At 36.5% G+C, this 22236-nt stretch overlaps 2 protein-coding genes across 4 annotated transcripts in view; both read left to right on the forward strand.

Moving 5' to 3' along the window:
• Positions 1 to 6946, forward strand: part of LOC309501625 (uncharacterized protein) — a 78918-nt gene extending 71972 nt beyond the window's left edge. For all 3 annotated transcript variants that reach the window (XM_082173766.1, XM_082173765.1, XM_082173767.1), the window contains exon 2: positions 5491 to 6946. In XM_082173766.1, coding sequence (XP_082029892.1) covers positions 5491 to 6545 — 1055 coding nt within the window. In that variant the 3' untranslated portion in view covers positions 6546 to 6946. The remainder of the gene's footprint in view (positions 1 to 5490) is intronic.
• Positions 6947 to 14337: 7391 nt separating this feature from the next.
• LOC309494261 (uncharacterized protein) lies at positions 14338 to 21791 on the forward strand (the record flags this gene model as incomplete). The annotated part of the gene is made up of 3 exons (XM_082163530.1): positions 14338 to 14565; positions 19966 to 20527; positions 21698 to 21791. The coding sequence occupies exons 1-3, from the start codon at positions 14508 to 14510 to the stop codon at positions 21789 to 21791; spliced, it is 714 nt and encodes a 237-aa protein (XP_082019656.1). The 5' UTR covers positions 14338 to 14507.
• Positions 21792 to 22236: the final 445 nt, after the last annotated feature.

A 22236-nucleotide genomic window follows, 5' to 3' on the forward strand; every position in this document is an offset into this window, starting at 1 on the left:
GGGGGAGTGGCCCCCGGGGCCCTCCTTAGAGGTCTAGTGGGGCTACATGCCCACCAAATTTCATGTTCCCCGGTGCTTCGGTGTCCCTGGTATCGTTGACGAAAAATTCAGTAAGGTGACAAAAAAAAAAACAAAAAAAAAACTTTGACAATCCCTATATGACCGGCTAGCTACGCTAGCGGCGGTCATAATAATCTCTAGAACTATGAATAACTTCTACTATTTATGAGAAATGCAATTTCAACAGTAACTATAAATCAGATTTAAACTGAATCTAATGATGATCTAATAATTGTATAGCAATGAATGCAGCTTTGAGAAAATCAAACAATGTTTAGATTAATATGGACATATAATGGTGTAGTTATTTACCTGAGTGTCATTCATGTTTTTGTATTATTGGTGTTTTATCCATGGCATATTGTGAGCAATAACAGTATTGTCTTTCAATAGAGTTGTTTTATCATCTATCCTGACTCAAATAATGTGTTTCTAACAGCAAACACTCCGAATAAAGTGAGATGATCTGCTGATGATCCTGAATGGCTTGTTGAATGAGTGTTGATATTCTGAGGCTCATCAATATTAACAGATCTGCTGAAAACACTCTTTATTTCATGACAATAGTTCCTGTTTTCACCTCATTTATTATGCTGATGTCTTCAGATCTCCTGTAAATTGACACTTAAAGCTCATTTCATTGGTGTCAACAGACTGAGGGGATTTGTTGGCTAACATATGTACATTTATTTCTGAGTTTAACTGTTTTTCTTATCATTATTTGTATTTGGAAGAATTTACCTTAAGATATTAATGTTTTTCTTTATTTCTGCATTTTGTAGAATATTATTAACTGGATTAAGTGAAATCTATGAGAATATTATCAAAGACATTATGCTAGTATATCTGGCTCAGGGCAGAAGCATTAGAGAAGCAAAGCATGCGACTGGACTGGATGGAAATGCTCTTATATGGTGAAGCCCTTAGTCTCATTTTCACTGTTTAAAACACAAGTATATAGTATGTATTGATTACCTTTGAGGTGTATATATGTTTGATACTGGACTCTGGAGTTGCTTTTGCAATAGCACTCGACTTTGTTAGATAAAATAATTTCTTGGATAGTAAAGCTTATTTTCTGGCATCAAAACCCCAAGACTTCAAGATTGATTTTTAATGAAGCGACAGACTCCACAACAATTTTTGAATGAAGAAGGAGAATAATTTTAGGGTTATGAATTGAATGAGCATCAGTTACTTTATGATAGACAGACAGACATGATGTCCAGATTTTTTACAGATGTGTAATTTAGTTAAAAAAAAATAATTTCATCATCAGTGAAGCTCCTCCCACAGCAATTCATCATCAGTGAAGCTCCTCCCACAACAATTACATCATCAGTGAAACTCCTCCCACTGCAATTCTCCAATACATGCTTTAAATTCCCATCAGCAAACAAGTGAAGACGAGCATCAGCGCATCAGGAAGAGCTGAAATCTGCAAAGACTGAGTTTATTAAAGAGGAAAGTGAGAACATGAGTGATCCAGAACCCTGCAGAATGAAACACACTGTAGCGTAAATGCCTCTGGGTTAATGCGAATTAGCTCAAGAATATAGGGAATTTTGGCAATATTAATATTTATAACGCATGGTCATAATTCATAAATCGCATATGCATTTACTTTATCAATTATAGGAAATGCCTCGTTCTGTACTGTCTGATCATTACAGTTAAGAAGAAGCATTCCTGTTTACAAAACTCCAAGACAGTTTGTCTTCTGGCCACGAAGACAAAACCTCTTTGGGTTTATAAATTAAAACTACTCAAAGTAGTTTTATAATATAGAGCCTGTAGCTTTATAGATCTTTTGTTTCATTGACTTTATAAAAAGTGGGTTTTCAAACACAGAGACAGTTAAAAGTATAAATGGGTTTATTAATAAAATGGCACACGCTAGAGATTATAAGCTACAAATATAAACGTACGTAAAATGCAAACGAGAAAACAGACATAAAATGAAAGAAAGAAAGATATAGAGGGAAGATAGAGGGTAACTTAAATCACAGACCTAAGACCTAGACACCTGGAACAGCTTTTATAGGAATCAATATACTTGCGAGTTGTGGTACTCTTTCAGTGTGATGCTGAAAAGGGGACGCGCGTGTCCGGCTGGTTTGCGTCTAGCTTTGTCTTCTGGGTCGTTTCGCAAAACGATGTAAAGGCTCACTTGAATTTAACGTTACCGAGAAAGTTCAGATTCGTCTCCCGGGATGGGAGAGGCTGGAAATCTTAGTTGCAAAGACCGGCTGTTACGACTCGAACATGGGTTCGTTCGATGGAGAAGGCCAGGGCCTCCTTCAGATGTTCCTTGGAGAAGCGCTGCGCCGGGGAGGAGGGTCCAGAGAAGTTGGATGAGTTGAGAGGAAGAGAGAGAGAGAGCGAAGAGAAGAGATTTTGGACTTTTATCAGTGTCCCAGGTGCCGTCCCCTCCTTCGTGTAGGACGAATCAGCTGTCGAGATTTTTCGAGCGAGAAGATTCCTTTGTCCGGTTAGACACGCCCACTCGAATGAGTCATGATTGACTTTAACTGGAGAGGATTTTCTCCAGACATATGAACTTATAAAACAATGCGCATCACTGAATTCTGTTATTGGAATTCAACTCCGTTAGCTGGAGAGGATTACAGAGATATCAAAAATAGAATCTAGGCGTTGTAGCCATGCAACGATACATTATTATGCATTTGTATAGGCAATAGCAGTTCTATTAAGGTCACAAATAGGACATATGCTTTCCTATGGGTTACACACACCTCTTAACACACAAATTTATATATTTAGTACCTTTAGGAGTGACTTTATGGGTAAAAGTCCTTTTCTGTAAGGGGGTTTCTGTTTCACAGTCCAGAGTGTGTTTGTATGTGTGTGTGTGTTGGAATGTTGCGACCCTGTTATCTCATGCATAGGGCTGGATAGCTCTGTGGTCAAATTTTATGACCTGCCAATGAGCTCGGGTTACGGGATGCGATTCTACTGGGAGAACATTCTTCAAAAATACATTTCAGATCCAAACACTCGAAGATCATAACTGTATGATCACAACAACATTAATCACACATATATACGGGAAATTCAGATACCAGTCTGAGTTACACACATTTTAAGTTAAACACAAAAGGATGTTGGTGTGTGTGTGTGTGTGTGTGTGTGTGTGTGCGTGTACGTGTGTGTGTGTTCTGGAATGTCACGAGTCTGTGAGGTTGTAAAAGTCACAGGGAGTCCAGAGCTGAAATGGGGGTTTTAGAGGGGATTCTAAGAAAACAGGGTTTCCTTATGTGACTCAAATGTCCCTCGGGGGAGCCACAAAGATGCAATTTTGACCGTTCAAGCAGACTTGGAGATCAGGATTTACTAATTTGAACAGCATGTGACCGCATGTCATAGTCATTGTCGTTACAACACTGAAGATCCTGAAGAACAAAGAGGTTGGTGTTTATTCTTCATTCATTCATGATGCTGAAGAACATTCATGTAAGAAACATTCAAGCACTTCATCACATTTAGATAAACAGTAAAACTATTAAATGGTTACACATTTTCAACAAATGTTCAGTAGAGGGAGGTTGGAGAAACTTTCATATAGATTGTCAACATCAGGTCAAATGATCTCCCTTATTTACACTTATATACACTTATTTACAGTTGTAAGAGTTCTGAAAGGCTGTTCCATTTCTTGTGCTGTAATGCTACTCCCCGCCTCAAGGGGGATCTAGGGAGGTTTCTACGGGAAGCGCTATCCTTTTAAGAGAGACAAGTAAGAGTGTTTAGAGAGGTACTGTCATGGCTTTGAGTGTTTGCTCAACTGAGCCGGATGCAAGAAACCCTATTATGAGGAACCTCATTGGTTCTACAGCTCCTATTCACTTATTTTATATCTAGTTCGCCTCTTTCTTTTTTTTTACATACAGTATATATATATTTTACATATTTATTATTTTTAAACAGTGAACAGCCAACTGTATCAAGTAAATGAACAAAAGCAGATTTTAAAGTTACTGATAAAGTTGTTTTCTCAAAAGTTATTGAAGTTATTCATAGTTATAGATTCTTCTTCTTACAGTAACTTTGGTAACAGGGTTGATGAATACAGTCAATGCTACAGTTTGTGTTAAAACTGAGACAATGGATTGAGATTATTTTCTTGTCCTCTAAATCATGTCAGAAGTAACAGTTTAAGGCTGAAATAACCTCAGATACTTTGATATCCTGAGATACGGACAACACAAACACACACAGGCATTTGCAGTGTTGGGGGAAACGCATTACAAGTAACTTGAGTTACGTAATCAGATTACTTTTCAAGTAACTAGTAAAGTAACACATTACTTTTTCAATTTACAACAATTCTAAGTTATTTTTTTCACAATTTTTGACGGACAGCTCTCCTGTCCCCATGTGGAGAGAAATAAAGTGAGGTGGTCAAGGGTGTAGTTTTGTTTTGAACATTGGGGGGGGTTGAAGTGTGAACCGTTTAGCGGGGTCCCAGCGCATCTCATGAGATTTATTTATTTGTGTTTTTTGTGGTATCATCCACACATGCATTGATAACATAACTCTGATAAAGTAATAGCCTAATTAGCATTTACTTATTTACATAGGATAATAATGCATTTTATTTTATTTATGCACCAATACACCAAAAAATAGAAAACACATTGTTCGAAACATATAGTTCTCAGGGAGAAGTACATTTTTAATCTCAAAACAAATGTCATAGTTTTCCGTCATTGTCTTTTGATGAACGAAAACATGTTCTATCATAGTAGCTCAAAATTGTTCAGAAATAACTACTCTGCTTTGCTCTTTGCAATTTTTGTTTTTGTTCTTCCTCCTCCTTGTACCCCTATTTCTACAGTACTGTACCCTGCATCTCACAAACTTGTCCATTGTCTCTGTGATACTGTAATTCTTGTTCTTTGTTGATATGAACCTGCAACCAGTCAAAATCTATTGAGCAGTCAGTGCTGTAAACAGATGGTACTGTTACTGTAACAATGTTCAGGGCCATACAATTTGTTCATTGTACAGTATACAGCCTACAATGCACTGTACTACAGCATACAATACTAAAAGGGACAAAAATCAAAGGAGTAAACGTGATCAGTGTGCTTCTTCTTGTCTTTGGGCTGGGTCAGGCCAGGCCAGAGCACTTCGTCGACATCACAAGCAATATTGTCCCTCCTCCTTTCTTGCCCCTTGTTCAGCCAATGGGTTTTAGTGTTTTAGCAATTGAGAAAAACTGTAATATTTCTCAGTTCAGAAATGTGATTTGTGCCTAAAATGTCTTGAAAATAATAATTGAAAGATCAATGTACCTCATTCATGCAATTAATTTATGAAAACAACACCAGAATTATCATATTTTATAGCAGTCGTCTACTAGTACTTTCTACTATTACTAAATTCAACCTTTTTCTTTTATGTCAGACCCGATGGAAGTGAAGGAGGAGAGTGAAGAACTGAGTGAAGTGAAAGAGGAGAGTGAAGAACTGAGTGAAGTGAAGGAGGAGAGTGAAGAACTGAGTGAAGTGAAGGAGGAGGGTGAAGAACTGAGTGAAGTGGAGGAACATCATGTCAAACCTGGAGAAAAACCTTTGAGTCGCTCAAAGACTAAAAATACATTTTTAAAGAAAAGAAGAGCCAAGAAATCTTTCACCTGCACTCAGTGTGGAAAGAGTTTATTGAACACACGTGATCTTGATCGTCACATGAGGATCCACACTGGAGAGAAACCACACACATGTGATCAGTGCGGGAAGAGTTTCACACAATCAGCAAACCTTAAGAAACACATGAGAATCCACACTGGAGAAAAGCCACATAAGTGTGTTCAGTGTGGAAACAGTTTCACATTAAAACAAAATCTTGATGTTCACATGAGAATTCACACCGGAGAGAAGCCGTTCTCATGTGATCAATGTGGAAAAACATTTCTTACTGCATCAAACCTGAAGACACACCTGAGAGTTCATATGAAGGAGAAGCCACATTCATGTTCTGTGTGTGGAAAGAGTTTTTCAGTGCTGCAAACTTTACATAGACATCAGAAAATTCACACTGATGTGAGAGAGTACGTGTGCTTTGAGTGTGAGAAGACTTTTATTTCAGTGAACTGTTTGAAACTGCACCAGAGAATTCACACTGGAGAAAAACCTTACAAGTGTTCACACTGTGACAAGAGATTCAGTCTGTCTGGAAATCTGAAAAGACATGAGAGGATCCACACTGGAGAAAAACCTTACAAGTGTTCACACTGTGACAAGAGATTCAATATGTCAGCAAATCTGACAACACATGAGAGGATCCACACTGGAGAGAAGCCGTTCACATGTGATCAGTGTGGGAAGAGTTTCACACAAAAAACAAATCTGAACGAACACATGATGATCCACACTGGAGAGAAACCACACACATGTGATCAATGTGGGAAGAGTTTTACACGATCAACATCCCTTAAGAGACACATAAAAATCCACACTTGAGAAAAGCCACATGTGTGTGTTCAGCAGGGTTGGGGAGTAACGGAATACATGTAACAGCGTTATGTAATCAGGATACAAAAATCCTGTAATTCGTTACAGTTACGTCAAAAAACGTTGTAATCAGATTATAGTTACATTTTGAAAAAGGGGGAATACTTTCAGGATTACAATGGTTTCATTTAAAACTAAATAAATCAGTATTTTGGCATAATATCACTATATTAAGCGCTGCTTGATTATACAGTAGTTCCTGGTTCTGTTGCCAGTAATGACTCGCGTGTGCCACCCGCTGGTACATGTGCAAATAACAGCTGTCTACAATCTCCTCAGACGCAGATCGAATCACTGCTGCTAGTAGAAGGTAAAAACGCTTTCAGTTCATGGAAATTCCACTGCTATTTTGTTTTCAAAGAAGAAAATGCAAACAACATGGTTGTACCAAAATGTCCTTTCTTAATCTCTTCTCACTTAACGGGATGTTCGCTGTATAGGTAATGTAGGAACTCCCACTGCCAATGCCCCAAGTTCAGTCAGGCAAATTAACCCTCTGAGGTCTGAGCTGTTTTCTGGCCCTGGAGGTGTTCTGACATGCTCTGACATTTGTGCTTATTTCTGTTACTTGTGACATTGTCATGGCTAAAGTCTTATTACACTGTATTTAGCACAAACTCTGCTACAATAATATATCAGCAGCATGTATGTAAAAGTTTGTAGTTTTGAGATAATGACATTTATGCGTGGTTTGTGAAAATACCAAAAAAAATTGTCACTGAAATAAGGCCATGAAACCCATACTGATTATTTCTTCACAAGACTTTTGAAAATTGTATCACGTAGCCTGACTGCTCATTCAGATAAGACAATATATTGATTTAAAATTTCTAAGACGTGTTTTGTGTGAGAAAGCCATAATCGAAGAGGCGTGATCATCTCATGAATATGTAAGCTTTTAACACCTGAGAAAGACAAAGACACTCCCCTAACTGCCCTATTAGGAGCGTTCAGGCCCTGTCATTCAGAGCAACCTTGCACAAAGAATGAGGAGATTTAAAAAAGAATGGCTTTTAGATTGTTTGGATTTATTTACAACACAAATGACAAAAGAGCACATTGAAAACAATGATCCAAAGACAGAGACCTTTGTGCCATTCCTAAAAACATTGTACATACCTTTCATTTCCAAGGTGTTTGATTTTCACTTTACCATGTTCATGTACAGAGACTCATGTGAATGTTGAAGTCAGCAGGACTCAGTTGCATCTGGTCCCTGAAAGAAAAGAAAAAAAAGTGAACATACTGGTATCAAGAGAAACTAGGCCTGCACGATTTTGGGAATACATTTTAGAATTTTCTGGTTAAAATTGCTTTTTAAAATTCACAGAATACACACACACACACACACACACACACACACACACACACACAAATGTTTCCAACAATATATAATATAATGAACACCAGGTTTGTTGTGCCTTGTAGGCATAGGCTATGCGCAGTGCTGCATAAAATAATAACAATAGCCTATAGCAGCCTATAAATCTTCCAAAAGATTTCAGTAACACCTATGCTAGAGAAAAATATATTGATTATCATATGTTACTTCAAATGTTTCCATTCGTTATGATGATATGAAATGAGATAATAGTAAAAATATAAAGCCTATTGTTTGGTGCATTTTGCTTTTCAAACGCAATCGCGCTCCAAAATATGATACATTCAAACGCGATCGCGCTCCAAAATATGAAACATTATGGTTACCATATTATACATATCTATGTTTGAGCAGATATCCACAAACAGTATTTAACAGTAAACACGGGTCTAAATATTATAATATTCACCATATATCTAGCAACAGTTCAACTGCAATGTGAAGTTTATGCAACAATACCATAAACTAATAAGTAAGAATTTCTTACCTTACATCTTTCTTGTCTTCAAATCGCGTTCTTCTTCTTCTGAGGTAAATCCAATGTAAGCTCACGGCGCGTCTTTCAAACTCGACGAAAAGCAGAGACTTGTGAAGTGTTTTGGTGTTTTATGTTTGAGGTAACGAGCGCGTTCACGTTCCATGTGGAGATTTGCATGTGAATCACTTTTGCGCGAGTGGGCATGGTCGAATTAAAAATAATTAGCAAGCGTTAGAGATACTGAACATCCTGTTGGTTTTATACAAATTACATAAACAGAGAATATTTGTTTTCAGTTTGAATCCGATCATTTAAAAGTACACACTTAAATGTTTATAAAGGTATATGGCTCATAAATGTGTGACAAGTATTCGCTGAGTTATGTTTCAGTTTATAGACGTGCTCAAGAAAAAAAAGTTCACCGCGACGGAGAGGCAGAACGCACACCCTGTTTATTTTCTTTATTTTACAAAAGCATAATGTTTTGATTTGATTAAAAATCATGAATAATTTTCCTAACAGGCTGTGAACAGTCTTACAAAAGCTACAGTAAACACTACATCAATACTGTTATGTTAGTTAGGCTAGCAGAGGCAAAGCTTTGCCCTTTGTTTACAACACAGCACAGCAGCTACATAAAACACAACTAATAATAAGACATTCTTATAAGTCTTATAAACAACAGATTGTCACGACAAAGTGGGAACTTCTCTATTTCGGGAAAAGCTTTTGTGTGTAGCCTGCATTTTACTCTCATCCTTCATGAAATGTGCAGCGCGCAGACAAACGTTGAAAGAACAGCGACAACATTCTTAATCTTCGCTAGCGCAGCTCAAACAGGCCTTGTCCTCCACTGGTGTAGATTATTTAAATGAGTAAAATTATGACTTCACAAGATTCAGAAAAAAACGTGTTGTAGTCCAAACGAGCAGTTCATTGTAGTTCTTGGTTACAAAGCTCAAAGTCCAATCCAAAGGGATATTTTATTGAACAGAATTCACTTTCCTAACAGATTTTTGTCATGCTTGAACAACATATTTACACACTACCTAAAGTTGGGAAAAGGGATAAAGCATAATAGCACCCCTTGAACAAGTTTTTAATTCATGATTTTTATTAGAATTATCCGTGTTAAACGTTTCACTCAACTGTGTCTGATTTTCCTCCTTTTAAAAACAGAACTTTTATTTTTATTTTTATTGGGAATAAACACCAACCTCTTTGTTCTTCGGGATCTTCAGTGTGTTTCATTCTGCAGGGATCTGGGTCACTCATGTTCTCACTGTCCTCTTTCATAAACTCAGTCTTTGCAGATTTTAGCTCTTCCTGACACTTTCATGCTCATCTTCACTTGCAGCTGATGGGAATTTACAGCATTTATTGGATAATTGATGTGGGAGGAGCTTCACTGATGATGTGATTGCAGTGTGGGAGGAGCTTCACTGATGATGTGATTGACATGGGAGGGGCTTTAATTATGGTAAATTTTAGTGGGAGAAGCTGATCTGCCAAAATCTAAAATAAATAATTTACTTTGTTTGTTTTAATAGGGTCAAAGACCGGATGCCAAGTTATTGTGTCTGTATCTGATTTAATTTTTAAATTAAATTTACTATTTTTTTTTTTATAAACATAGAAAACCCATTCAATGTAAATCACAATTGCTTAGACACAACTCCATTCCCTGAACTAAATTCTCAATAGTCTAAACCAATTTGTTGAATAAATCACTCTTTCAGCAAAACCTTAAACAAGTTCAGGCAGTGAAAACACTGTTTGCAAAACTCTAAACACATTCTCACTCATTAAAACACATTTGACACTGTGAGGCATTTGTGAAATGTGTCGTGGCAATACATAACCTTGGTGAAAACAAAATGTCAAAATATGGGTGAAATAAGATATATTTATGTAAAAATGAAATTACATAGTTATTCTTACCAGTACTTATTGAAATATATTAAATAAGTGATCATACTAAATTGTATTATATTTTAAAGTGTTAAAAACTTCTTGTGGGTAAAACCTAGTGGTTTGAAGGAAAGTATAAATACTTAAATTTACAATGAATGAGTATTTTGTGGTTTAACTATGATCCTTAAATACAGTCTTTGAATATGTCATCAAATAATTATTCTTCTAAACATGCCTGAAAATATTTTTTTTGCAATATTTGTCTTTGACCCATATACTATTTGACACATTTAAGCATTTATATCAGTCTGTCTGTCTGTAAAGCAACTGATGCTAATTCACAATTCTTTATTTCTAATTCTAACATTATTCTCTTTCTTCGTTAAAATAACTGCAGATATCTAGAAAAGTGGTAAAGAACTGCAAGAAAAACATATGAAAACATAAACACAGAAATAAACGTACATATAGTAGCCAACAAATCCCTTCAGTCTGTTGACACCAATGAAATGAGCTTTAAGTGTCAATTAACAGGAGATCTGAAGACATCAGCATAATAAATGAGGTGAAAACAGGAACTATTGTCATGAAATAAAGAGTGTTTTCAGCAGATCTGTTAATATTGATGAGCCTCAGACTATCAACACTCATTCAACAAGCCATTCAGGATCATCAGCAGATCATCTCACTTTATTCTGAGTGTTTGCTGTTAGAAACACATTATTTTACTCTATAAAAGGCTATAGAAATGCTATATTAAAATACAATACTGTTATTTCTCACAATATGGCATGGATAAAACATCAATAATAAAATTTAAAAAAATAAAACACTATTGACACTTAATCAACCACTGCAGATTAGTAACTATGAATTGAAACATGGCTTGGCTTTATGATAACTCAGTGTAATAAAGTAATTAGATATTTAATATTTCACAGTTTTTATGTGCAGAAACTGACAATGATCGGTGGCAATTATGTTTCCAGTGGCAAACTGTATTCATATTTATCTGTATTTTAACATTTATGTATAGATTTATGTAGCAAAATAGGGAAATATGTATAATTAATTAAACATATTTTAATCAGCTTTCAGAATCAACTGTAGCAGAATTAATATTACAATTATTTAGTCTGTTTGTCCAAAGTAAAGTAAAAAAAAAAGTGTTTCAATTTATGTGAATGTAAAAAATATCTTGAACAAAGATTATTTGGGATGAGTATGTTTACTCTTGATAGAAATAAACAGGAATGCTCTGCAACATTTGTTTTGTTGACCTAATAGGTTCTCATGTATTTTTCCAAAACTTGTCCAAATGTTGTCCGAACTTTACAAATTTACATTCAACAATGTTCTGCCAGTTCCCAGCATGCATTGCAGCTTGAATAAATGATGGGGTATTTGTTAAAAGAAAAAAATATTATTGTGTTGCATTAACCAGCATTATTTACGCTGCTGTTATTTAGCTGCCATATGTTTCAGAGTTCATATTTTTACTGAATTACAATTGTTGATCATCACCATGTTTGAGATTTGTGTGTTGAGATTTATGTTCTTCTCATTGCAACATTTGCAATTTATTTGCGCAGAGGAAACTGTGTGTCTCTAGTTTAAATAGGCAAATGTTAGTAGTTAACTTTGAAAATCAAACATGGAGATGATAAACAAGGATTGTTGATTAGCATTTTTCCCCAGGGTAGAGCAGTTTTACAGGCTTTTATCATCTATCCTGACTCAAATAATGTGTTTCTAACAGCAAACACTCAGAATAAAGTGAGATGATCTGCTGATGATCCTGAATGGCTTGTTGAATGAGTGTTGATAGTCGGAGGCTCATCAATATGAACAGATCTGCTGAAAACACTCTTTATTTCATGACAATAGTTCCTGGTTTCACCTCATTTATTATGCTGATGTCTTCAGATCTCCTGTAAATTGACACTTAAAAAGTCAAATAAAAAATATCTTTGTGTTTCGAAGATGAACACAGGTCTTACAGGTTTTTACAGGAATTTTTGGGTGAACTAACCCTTTAAAGCTCATTTCATTGGTGTCAACAGACTGAGGGTATTTGTTGGTGACAAATCTGTAGATTTACTTCTTATATGCTTTTAACTGTTTTTCTTATCATTGTTATAGTAAACGAACCACATTGGACCCAGAAGTTATTGCCAACTACAGACCCATTTCTAACCTAACTTTTCTTTCCAATGTGCTGGAAAAAGTCATTGCTGCCACTTGCTGCACAGCTTCAGGTCCATTTAAAAAAAAACAATTAGTTTGAGAAATTCCAGTCTGGTTTCCGCTCTGGCCACAGCACAGAAACAGCTTTGGTCAGGGTTACAAACAACCTTTTTATGATGCTGGCTCCCCATCTCTTCTCATCCATCTGGACTCGACTGCAGCTTTCGACACTGTGGATCATAACATTGTCCTCCATCATCTACACTCCACTATTGGTCTATCTGACTTTGGTCATAACGGGTTTTCATCCTACCTCACTGGGAGAGCTGAGCATGTTGCCTTGGGAGATGCTAAATCTTTGACACACAGCGTTACCTGTGGTGTCCCTCAAGGCTCGGTGCTCGGCCCCACCGTGTTCATTCTCTATATGCTTCCCCTCGGCCGTGACATTCATTTCACTGCTATGCTGATGACCAGTGTTGGAAGTAACTCATTACAAGTAACTTGAGTTATTTAATCAGATTACTTTTTCAAGTAACTAGTAAAGTAACGTATAACTTCTAAAATTTAAAACAAAATATCTGAGTTACTGTTTCAAATAAGTAACGCAAGTTACTTTGTTTTCCCATTTATTGACTGACAGAGCTCTTGTCCCTATGTTGAGACAAATCAAAATGCAGAAGCATTGTGTGTGTGTGTGTGTGTGTGTGTGTGTGTGTGTGTGTGTGTGTGTAAACATGATGGTCATTGTAGTTCTAGACTAAATGTGAGTGTGCATTTACTCATCTCAGTTGCACAATTTTGTTTTCAATATTCCTCAAAATGAATAAAATCAGTGAAATGCAGAACCAGAATCCTATGCAAACCTCCAATAACTAAATATGTCAAATAAAACATACATTTTTATGCATTTAATCTTATTGACCAATGTACTTGCTTCAGACCTTTGATGATTCAGTTAAACCAGAAGTAAACAAGTAAAAACATACATTTTTATGCATTTAATCTTATTGACCAATGTACTTGCTTCAGACCTTTGATGATTCAGTTAAACCAGAAGTAAACAAGTAAAAACAATAGATTTTTTTGTTTTTTATTGGTAAAGTAAGTGTTAAACTTTCTTCTTCTGCACCTATTTTTCTGTTATCCAGAACAGCAGCAGCAGCTGAAAGGTTTGTTTGAGTGGCGCCCTCTATCTTCAGCCTTTCTTCAGGCATATTATTTCACTTTTGGTGTTAAAGTGTCTGTTTTTTTTTTTGTTAGAAAAAAAAGAAAAACAAGCCCAGCCCAGTTAAAAAAAGTAACGCAAAGTAACGTAACGCATTACTTTTCTAAAAAAGTAACTAAGTAACGCTATTAGCTATTTTTAAGGGAGTAACGTAAAATTGGAATGCATTGCTTTCCACAGCAACTTTCTACAACACTGCTGATGAAATACACACTCTTTATTTAATGTCAATAGTTCCTGTTTTCACCTAATTTATTATGCTGATGTCTTCAGATCTCCTGTAAATTGACACTTAAAACTCATTTCATTGGTGTCAACAGACTGAGGGTATTTGATGGCTACTATATGTACATTTATTTCTGTCTTTATGCATTGAACTATTTTTCTAACCATTATTTATATTTGGAATAATTGTATTACAATATTTATATTCTGTTATCAATAAGTATAAAAACAAACTCAGTTACTGATATTTTATTTTTATTTTGGGCAGATCAGCTCCTCCCACTAAAATTTACCATAACTGAGGACCCTCCCATGTCATTTACATCATCAGTGAAGCTCCTCCCATATCACTCACATCATCAGTGAAGCTCCTCCCACTGTAATTCTCCAATAAATGCTGGAATATTCCCATCAGCTACAAGTGAAGACGAGCATCAGAGTATCAAGGAAGAGCTGAAATCTGTAAAGACTGAGTTTATTAAAGAGGACAGTGAGAACATGAGTGATCCAGAACCCTGCAGAATGAAACACACTGAAGATCCTGAAGAACAAAGAGGTTGGTGTTTATTCTTCATTCATTCATGATGCTGAAGAACATTCATGTTAGAAACATTCAAGCACTTCATCACTTTTAGATAAACAGTTCAACTGTGAAATGGGTACAGGGAACATTTCAACAAATGTTCAGTAAAGGGGAAACTTTCATATTTATTGTCAATATCCGGTCAAACGCTCTGGTTTATACTTCGTTCGCAATTTTTGTTGGACATTTCTCAATATTTTTATAATTATTAATATATATTTTTAAGCAATAAACAATAAACTGTATTAAGTAAATTACATTTCCAGGATGGTTGACAGGATTGTAAGCCTAACTTAAGCGATATCTGATTATTTGTATAACTTGTATTAATTAATCATAAATTATATAAGTTAAACCGTTATAGAGATCATTCTTCTTATAGTAACTTTGGTAACAGGGTTGATGAATACAGTCAATGCTACAGTTTGTGTAAAAACTGAGACAATGGACTGGGATTATTTCCGTGAATGATGAATGGGAGTCATTGGAATTAAAAGTCTAGTGTGACTGGATTGTAATATAAGTTTTAAATAAAATAAGTTTTAAGTAAAATAAATTAAATAGCAATCTAAACATTGGTATCAACATTATGACACTATTGTATAATTTTTAATGCTACTAATACATTAGATAATTGTGTCATTGATCAAATATATTTAAGGCGAGACACTACAGGTGAATAGTGTAAAATTGTTAACTTACAGATATCACCATCAAACTTTACCAGTTGATTACTCACATGAATAGGAGAAAAAAATGCATTGCAAGTTTTCTGTAATTTAATTTTTAAATATGCTAATGAGGCTATATCTAATTAAATATGCATTAATTTGCATATATTTTGAAGTGACAAATCTGACCATTGAAAAAAACAAGGTTCAAAATTATTTTTGCATTTTGTTGATATATTCAATGAAAATACATTATCAGAGGGGATAATGAATATCTACTTTTGTTATCCTGTAAATCAGAAAATACTGCCAATAGCCTTAAAAAATTGATTTCCGCCCTATATTTAGGCATAAAATGTCATATAAATCAGGCCAAGAATGATATATCAACAAATCCCTCTGGACAAACCTTCACAATATAGTTAGGAATACGACTGCAAAGTTTGGTGTATGTAGGTGCTACAGAAGTGGAAAATCGTCACTATGAGTGTGAGGAAAAAACTCATTTTGAGAGAACGGCCTTTAAAGATTTTTATGGCAAAATTCCACTAATTCCTATTGAAAGCCATGAATTACAGACAAAATATGCTTTAGGTCCAAGTAAAATCCATGAATCACACTGTTTAACATCCAAAACTCATTATTGCTTCATCCATCACTGATCATAACATCCAAAACAACACATCAACAGTCCATCACACACGTTTTCAAGATTCAATATTTTTATTTGTCACATACACAGTTATATACAGAATATACAACCAATAGTGAAATGTAAATAGGGTCCACTCCAAGATAGTGCAATATTATAAAACACTAAAAATAATTAACAATTTAAGCAATATAAAGATACAATTTCTAATTATAAAAAATCTGTAAGCTAAACTGAGAATATTTACAGAAATGTACAGACAATTTTAATCACAATTTAATGAGGCAATTATAACTTAATTTCAACACTGGGAGGGAGAGATAGAGAACCAGAGAGAGCGAGAAAGAGAAAGTCAGGAGAGGTTCTGTAGGTGTATGTGAGTGTGCATGTGTGTTAGGGCAAGTGAGTGAGCTACATTCAAGTAAGAGGGAACTCTACCATAGGACTTGGATTAATCAAGATATCACAACAGGCCTTGGTCCATAGGATTTACTCAATATGTCAAAGAGTAACAATTACATAGAAATTAGAAGACAGACTGGACCTTTAGAATGAACAGCTACACAATGTGTAATAATAAAGTGCAATTGTACACTATAATAACAGTATTTCAAAAGACTCAAAATAAAAATAAATGCATGTAAGTTTAGTAAGGAAATAGGCCTGCACACGTAAGTTACCCTAATTGAAAACCATATAGACCAGGGGTGTCCAAACTTTTTTTAGTGAGGGCCAAATACAGAAAAATAAACAAAGGGCCGGGCCACACACTAGAGGTGACATATTGACACAATACACAATACTGTATTTTTACAACCTAGCTATAAAACGCTATAAATCCATCCATATTTTTTCCCAAAACGCTATAAATCCATCCATATTTTTTTCCAAAACGCTATTAATCCATCCAGATTTTTTTTTCAAAACGCTATAAATCCATCCAGATTTTTTTCTAAAACGCTATTAATCCATCCCGATTTTTTTCCAAAAGCTATAAATCTATATTTTTTCCCCAAAAATTGTCTTTTTAAAAAGTATTTTGTCTTTTATTTCGTGTTTGCATTTGAGGAAAAAAACATGTTATGTAGCCTAACCGTTCGTTCTCCATTAAGGATGCTTTTAAAACTTTCACAGAGACATCAAACAGAAAACACAAAGCCTCTCTTTGAAACGAATTTCGTTTTGTATTAATTTTATCTTAATTTTAATCCATGTTTCATTATTTTGTATAATCACAACACGTTCAGACATGAACCGAAACTCAGCGTATAGGCAGCCTAGGCTACTCGCCTCACAGACCTAAACAAATTAGAAATATCCTATATCTATTATCTACAGAAAGCTTGAAATTTCTACTTTTAAACAGAACCATTCAAAACTAAATAAAAGTAGGCTATAGGCTAATCCGTAAGAAATGCGTTTTTCTCCGGCGCGTTCACTACTGCGAAGATCGCGAGTCAGTGTCAACTTCATCTTTGCAGATGACACAGAAACACTTGTTTATTAATAAACAATTAAAATGTCATAATATTTTTTTTACAGCGTTTAGGTGCCGTTTATATGAACGTGTCACCACTGCATGAGAGAGAGAGAGAGAGAGAGAGAGAGAGAGAGATAGAGAGAGAGAGAGAGAGAGACACACACGCAAGGTCTCTCCCTCTCTGCCGTGCGCTCGCTACACGGTTTGCATGCGCGCTTTTGCTCGCTCGCTCACTCTAGATTCGCAGGAGATTTTAACAAATTTCCAGGCATCATAACATTACAAAAGGCAATTGTTATTTTATTAGGCTACTATTTTGGTATGATGAACATTCACCCGCCAGTGTGGAAAATCTAACCACACTTGGCACTTGGCGGGTGTTAATTTCGGACCCTGGCTGCGGGCCAATAAAAACTGGACCGCGGGCCGCAGTTTGGACACCCATGATATAGACCCAGTTAGATGGGGCTTCGAAAATTTACTACCTCGTCAGATGACGTTTACTACTTTTTACTACTTTTTACTGGCCTTAATTTGGCATAATTTAATTTACTACCTTTTACTACCTTTTACAACCCCGCGGAAACCCTGCATGTTTCAGAAAAACAAAAGATGTTACAGTCCCTGATGTCCCGTTGGAAACTTGTCCTGGCTCTCAGATCGTCCATCTTATTCTCCAAGGATTGGACATTGGTGAGTAAAATGCTAGGCAGAGGAGGACTGTGTGCTCTTTGCCTCAATCTGTTGCGAATATCGGCGCGTTTCCCGCAATGTTTTTTGTCGCGTCGTCTCGGTGGGTGTCCATTGTTTGTTTCTTTGTTGCAAAGAATCTCTGGTGGAAATGAAAAGTTCGAGGATAAAGTGTCCCAAAACCGGTCAGTACAGCGATATCCAATATCCAAAAGTGTCAATTTCTCGTAAGTTATCAGTGCAGACGTAATACGGGTAGAAAGAGAAAGAAAAAGTAAGTAAAAAATTAAGTAAAAGCACAATCTATGAGGAGCGACCCTGACGGCGACCGAACGCAGCGGCGCCATCTTAGTAGTCCCGTGGAATGGAAAAACTAAATACCGGTACATCACAGTCCCTCGGGCAGATTCAACTTTGGGAAGTTTTATTCTTTTGGCTATTTGTCCAAGGTGTAAATCACTTAGTGAAGATATTTTTTCCCAGTGGAGGAGGAAGTGCATCTCTGTCTGACCCAGTTGGTGGTCACTGAGCCTGTATTTAGTCAGGATCCGTCTCTTCTTCTCTGACAGTGTGCAGATATTCTGTCAAATAACAATTTAGTCTACTTTGTTTGCTTTCTCCAATGTTCTAAATATTGATATTTTGAATGATTCATACTTAGTTTTGTTCTGTTGAGTTCTGTTTAGCTTCACCATCAGCTGACTGAGGGGACTGTTTTCAGGATTTGGCTCGTGGGTTTTAAGTGCTTTGAAATGTGTTGTGTCTTTTTGACTTACATTTAGATGTGTTCAAAATGTTACAGCTTGTTCGTAACGCATCGATTGCGCGGCTCGCGAGCCTCATGCGGCCCGCCAAGCTTTAATTTGTGCCTCGCATGGCTGTAAAAATATGGCGATATCATGCAGCCAGTCACTACAGATATTTCATTACATTACCCATTACAAACTCTAAGTGTCAGCTCTATTAAAAATAATTTCTATCGGATTGAAAAAGGTGGTTTATCGAGAGAACATGTAAACACTTGGTCGATTGAGAACCGAAACTGAAAGGACGACGTATGGCTCTTCTACTGACTTTGTCCTATCAGTGCGGCTCTCATGAAAAAAATAGTGAAGACCCATTTCATCATCTTTTGTCTTCGTTGGTAATCCCTTGTGTCTTCTAGCTAATGACAACTGTTTTCGGCTTCTCTGAGAGAATTTTACACGCATATCTTTCGACATTTTGAACTACCGCGGAAATATCAGAGCGCGTCACGTGACGATTCTGAACGAATCATGTTGTCATAAATTGGCATCAGCCAATGAGATTGCGCATTTCGAGTTAAATCACCTGTTTTACTTTCATGATTTGTTGCTGATAGACAGAAAATTACCATATTTGGATCCGACAGCATTGGAAAGAAGAGAGAGAGCTTTCTAACGGTATGTGATGACGGTGCACCAGACACAGCGATCGCGGAGCAGCGGGATGATTTAGAACGCCAACTTTTGATAAATTTAGGCGAAATCTGCACACTCAAACAGACAAAGTGTAGTAAAATAAAGACCTAAATGTGTATTTTGTACTTTTTTTCAGCACAAGTCTGAAAGAATACATGTTATTGAAGACAAATAACCCAAAATCTCAATAATGACCTGTGAAAAAAAAACGATGTTTTTGCCTGCCGTGTCTCGCCTTAACAGTTCTTGCTACAGAAACATGGGATTTGTGTCTATAATGTTTTTAAAATAATTATTAGAAGATCAATGAACCTCATTTATGGAAAGTAGTTTTGTTATTACATCAGAGCTCTTTTTATGTCCTTTCACTTCATATTCCTCTCTTTGAATTATTTTTGTTGTACTGAAAATGAAATAACTTTTTCTCTTTGATTTCAGGCCTGATGGAAGTGAAGGAGGAGAGTGAAGAACTGAGTGAAGTGAAAGAGGAGAGTGAAGAACTGAGTGAAGAACTGAGTGAAGAACTGAGTGAAGTGAAGGAGAAGAGTGAAGAACTGAGTGAAGTGAAGGAGGAGAGTGAAGAACTGAGTGAAGTGAAGGAGAAGAGTGAAGAACTGAGTGAAGTGAAGGAGGAGAGTGAAGAACTGAGTGAAGTGGAGGAGGAACATCATGTCCAACCTGGAGAAAAACCTTTGAGTTGTTCAAAGACTAAACAAATTTTTTTTAAGAAAACTAGAGCCAAGAAATCTGCAACCTGCACTCAGTGTGGAAAGAGTTTCACAACCAAACCAAGTCTTAAGCTTCACATGAGACTTCATACTGGAGAGAAGCCACACACGTGTGATCAGTGCGGGACAAGCTTCACACAAAAACAACATCTTAAACTTCACATGAGAGTTCACACCGGAGAGAAGCCACACACGTGTAATCAGTGCGGGACGAGCTTCGCACAAAAACAACATCTTCAAGGACACATGAGGATCCACACTGGAGAAAAGCCGTATGCATGTGATCAGTGTGGAAAGAGTTTTACACACAAACATAATCTTGAGATTCACAAGAGAGTTCATACTGGACAGAGGCCATTCACATGTGATCAATGTGGGAAAGATTTCATGCACTCATCAACCCTTAAGATTCACATGAGAAGCCACACTGGAGAAAAGCCATATGCATGTGATCAGTGTGAAAAGAGATTCTCAGACAAACAACATCTTAACCTTCACATGAGAGTTCACACCGGAGAGAAGCCGCACGTGTGTGATCAGTGCGGGAAGAGTTTCACACAAAAACCTCACCTTAATAGACACATGCGTATCCACACTGGAGAAAAGCCGTATGCATGTGATCAGTGTTGGAAAAGCTTCGCACTATCATCAAGCCTTAATGATCACATAAGAGTTCACACTGGAGAGAAGCCGTTCACGTGTGATCAATGCGGCAAAACATTTATTGTGGCATCACACCTGAAGAGACACCTGACAGTTCATACGAAGGAGAAGTCACATTCATGTTCTGTGTGTGGAAAGAGCTTTTCACTGCAGTCATATTTATATAAACATGAGAAAACTCATACTGGTGTAAGAGAGTACATGTGCATTGAGTGTGAGAAGACTTTTATTACAGCGGACAGTTTAAAACTGCACCAGAGTATTCACACTGGAGAAAAACCTTACAAGTGTTCACACTGTGACAAGAGATTCAGTCTGTCAGCAAATCTGAAAACACGAGAGGATCCACACTGGAGAAAAACCTTACAAGTGTTCACAGTGTGACAAGAGATTCAGTCAGTCAGGACATCTGAAAAAACATGAGAGGATCCACAGCAGAGAGAAGCCGCACACGTGTGATCAGTGTGGAACAAGTTTCTCTTTTAAAAGTCACCTGAATCGACACATGAAGATCCATGCAGTGGAGAAACCATCATTAGTTGATTTCTAACATTCCAAGAACATAAAAATGTCCAGTTTCCTGAATGTTAATATAATGTTATTTAAAGGTTAGCATGATGTTCCTGAAACCCTGTCATGTTTGGAACCATCCTCAAACAGAATTTGATGGGTTTAAAATGACTATTGAACTCATCAGTGATCTTGACTTATGGCTTCACTTTTTATTTCAATTTTTTTTCTCTCATTTGAAATGTCACATGATTTAATGTTTCTTTTAGACCTGATGGGAGAACCAGAGAGAAACCTTACACATGTGATCAATTCGGGAAGAGGTTCACAGATAAAGGAAACTTTAAAGGTCCCATGACATGAAATTTTCACTTTCTGAGGTTTTTTAACATTAAAATGAGTTCCCCTAGCCTGTATATGGTCCCCAAGTTACTAAAAATTTCAATCGGTGTAAATTGAGCTTTTGCTATCTTTCTCTGCCTTTGAGAAAATGGAGGCTCATACGCGCTGATCTTGAATCTCCTCCTTATGACGTCATAAGGAGGAAATGTTACCTCCCCTGTCTCTGCTTTGCCCGCCCAGAGAATATTTCTGTCACAGTGTCTGGTTTGTTTCCCCGGGTGTCCACTAAAGGTCTCTCTCCCTTACTGTCACCATTCATTCTGGAACTGCATTTCCCACAATCCCTGTCTGGACTCATCACTGTTCATTGCACTCAGCTGTTCCCTATCACATTGTTAGTGTCTGTGTATATATACCCTGTCTGGTTAGTGTTTGTCATGGAGTCGTTGTATATTGTCACCCACAC

Source organism: Leuciscus leuciscus, assembly GCF_965113295.1.
Source record: "Leuciscus leuciscus genome assembly, chromosome: 1".
Lineage (NCBI taxonomy): Eukaryota > Metazoa > Chordata > Actinopteri > Cypriniformes > Leuciscidae > Leuciscus > Leuciscus leuciscus.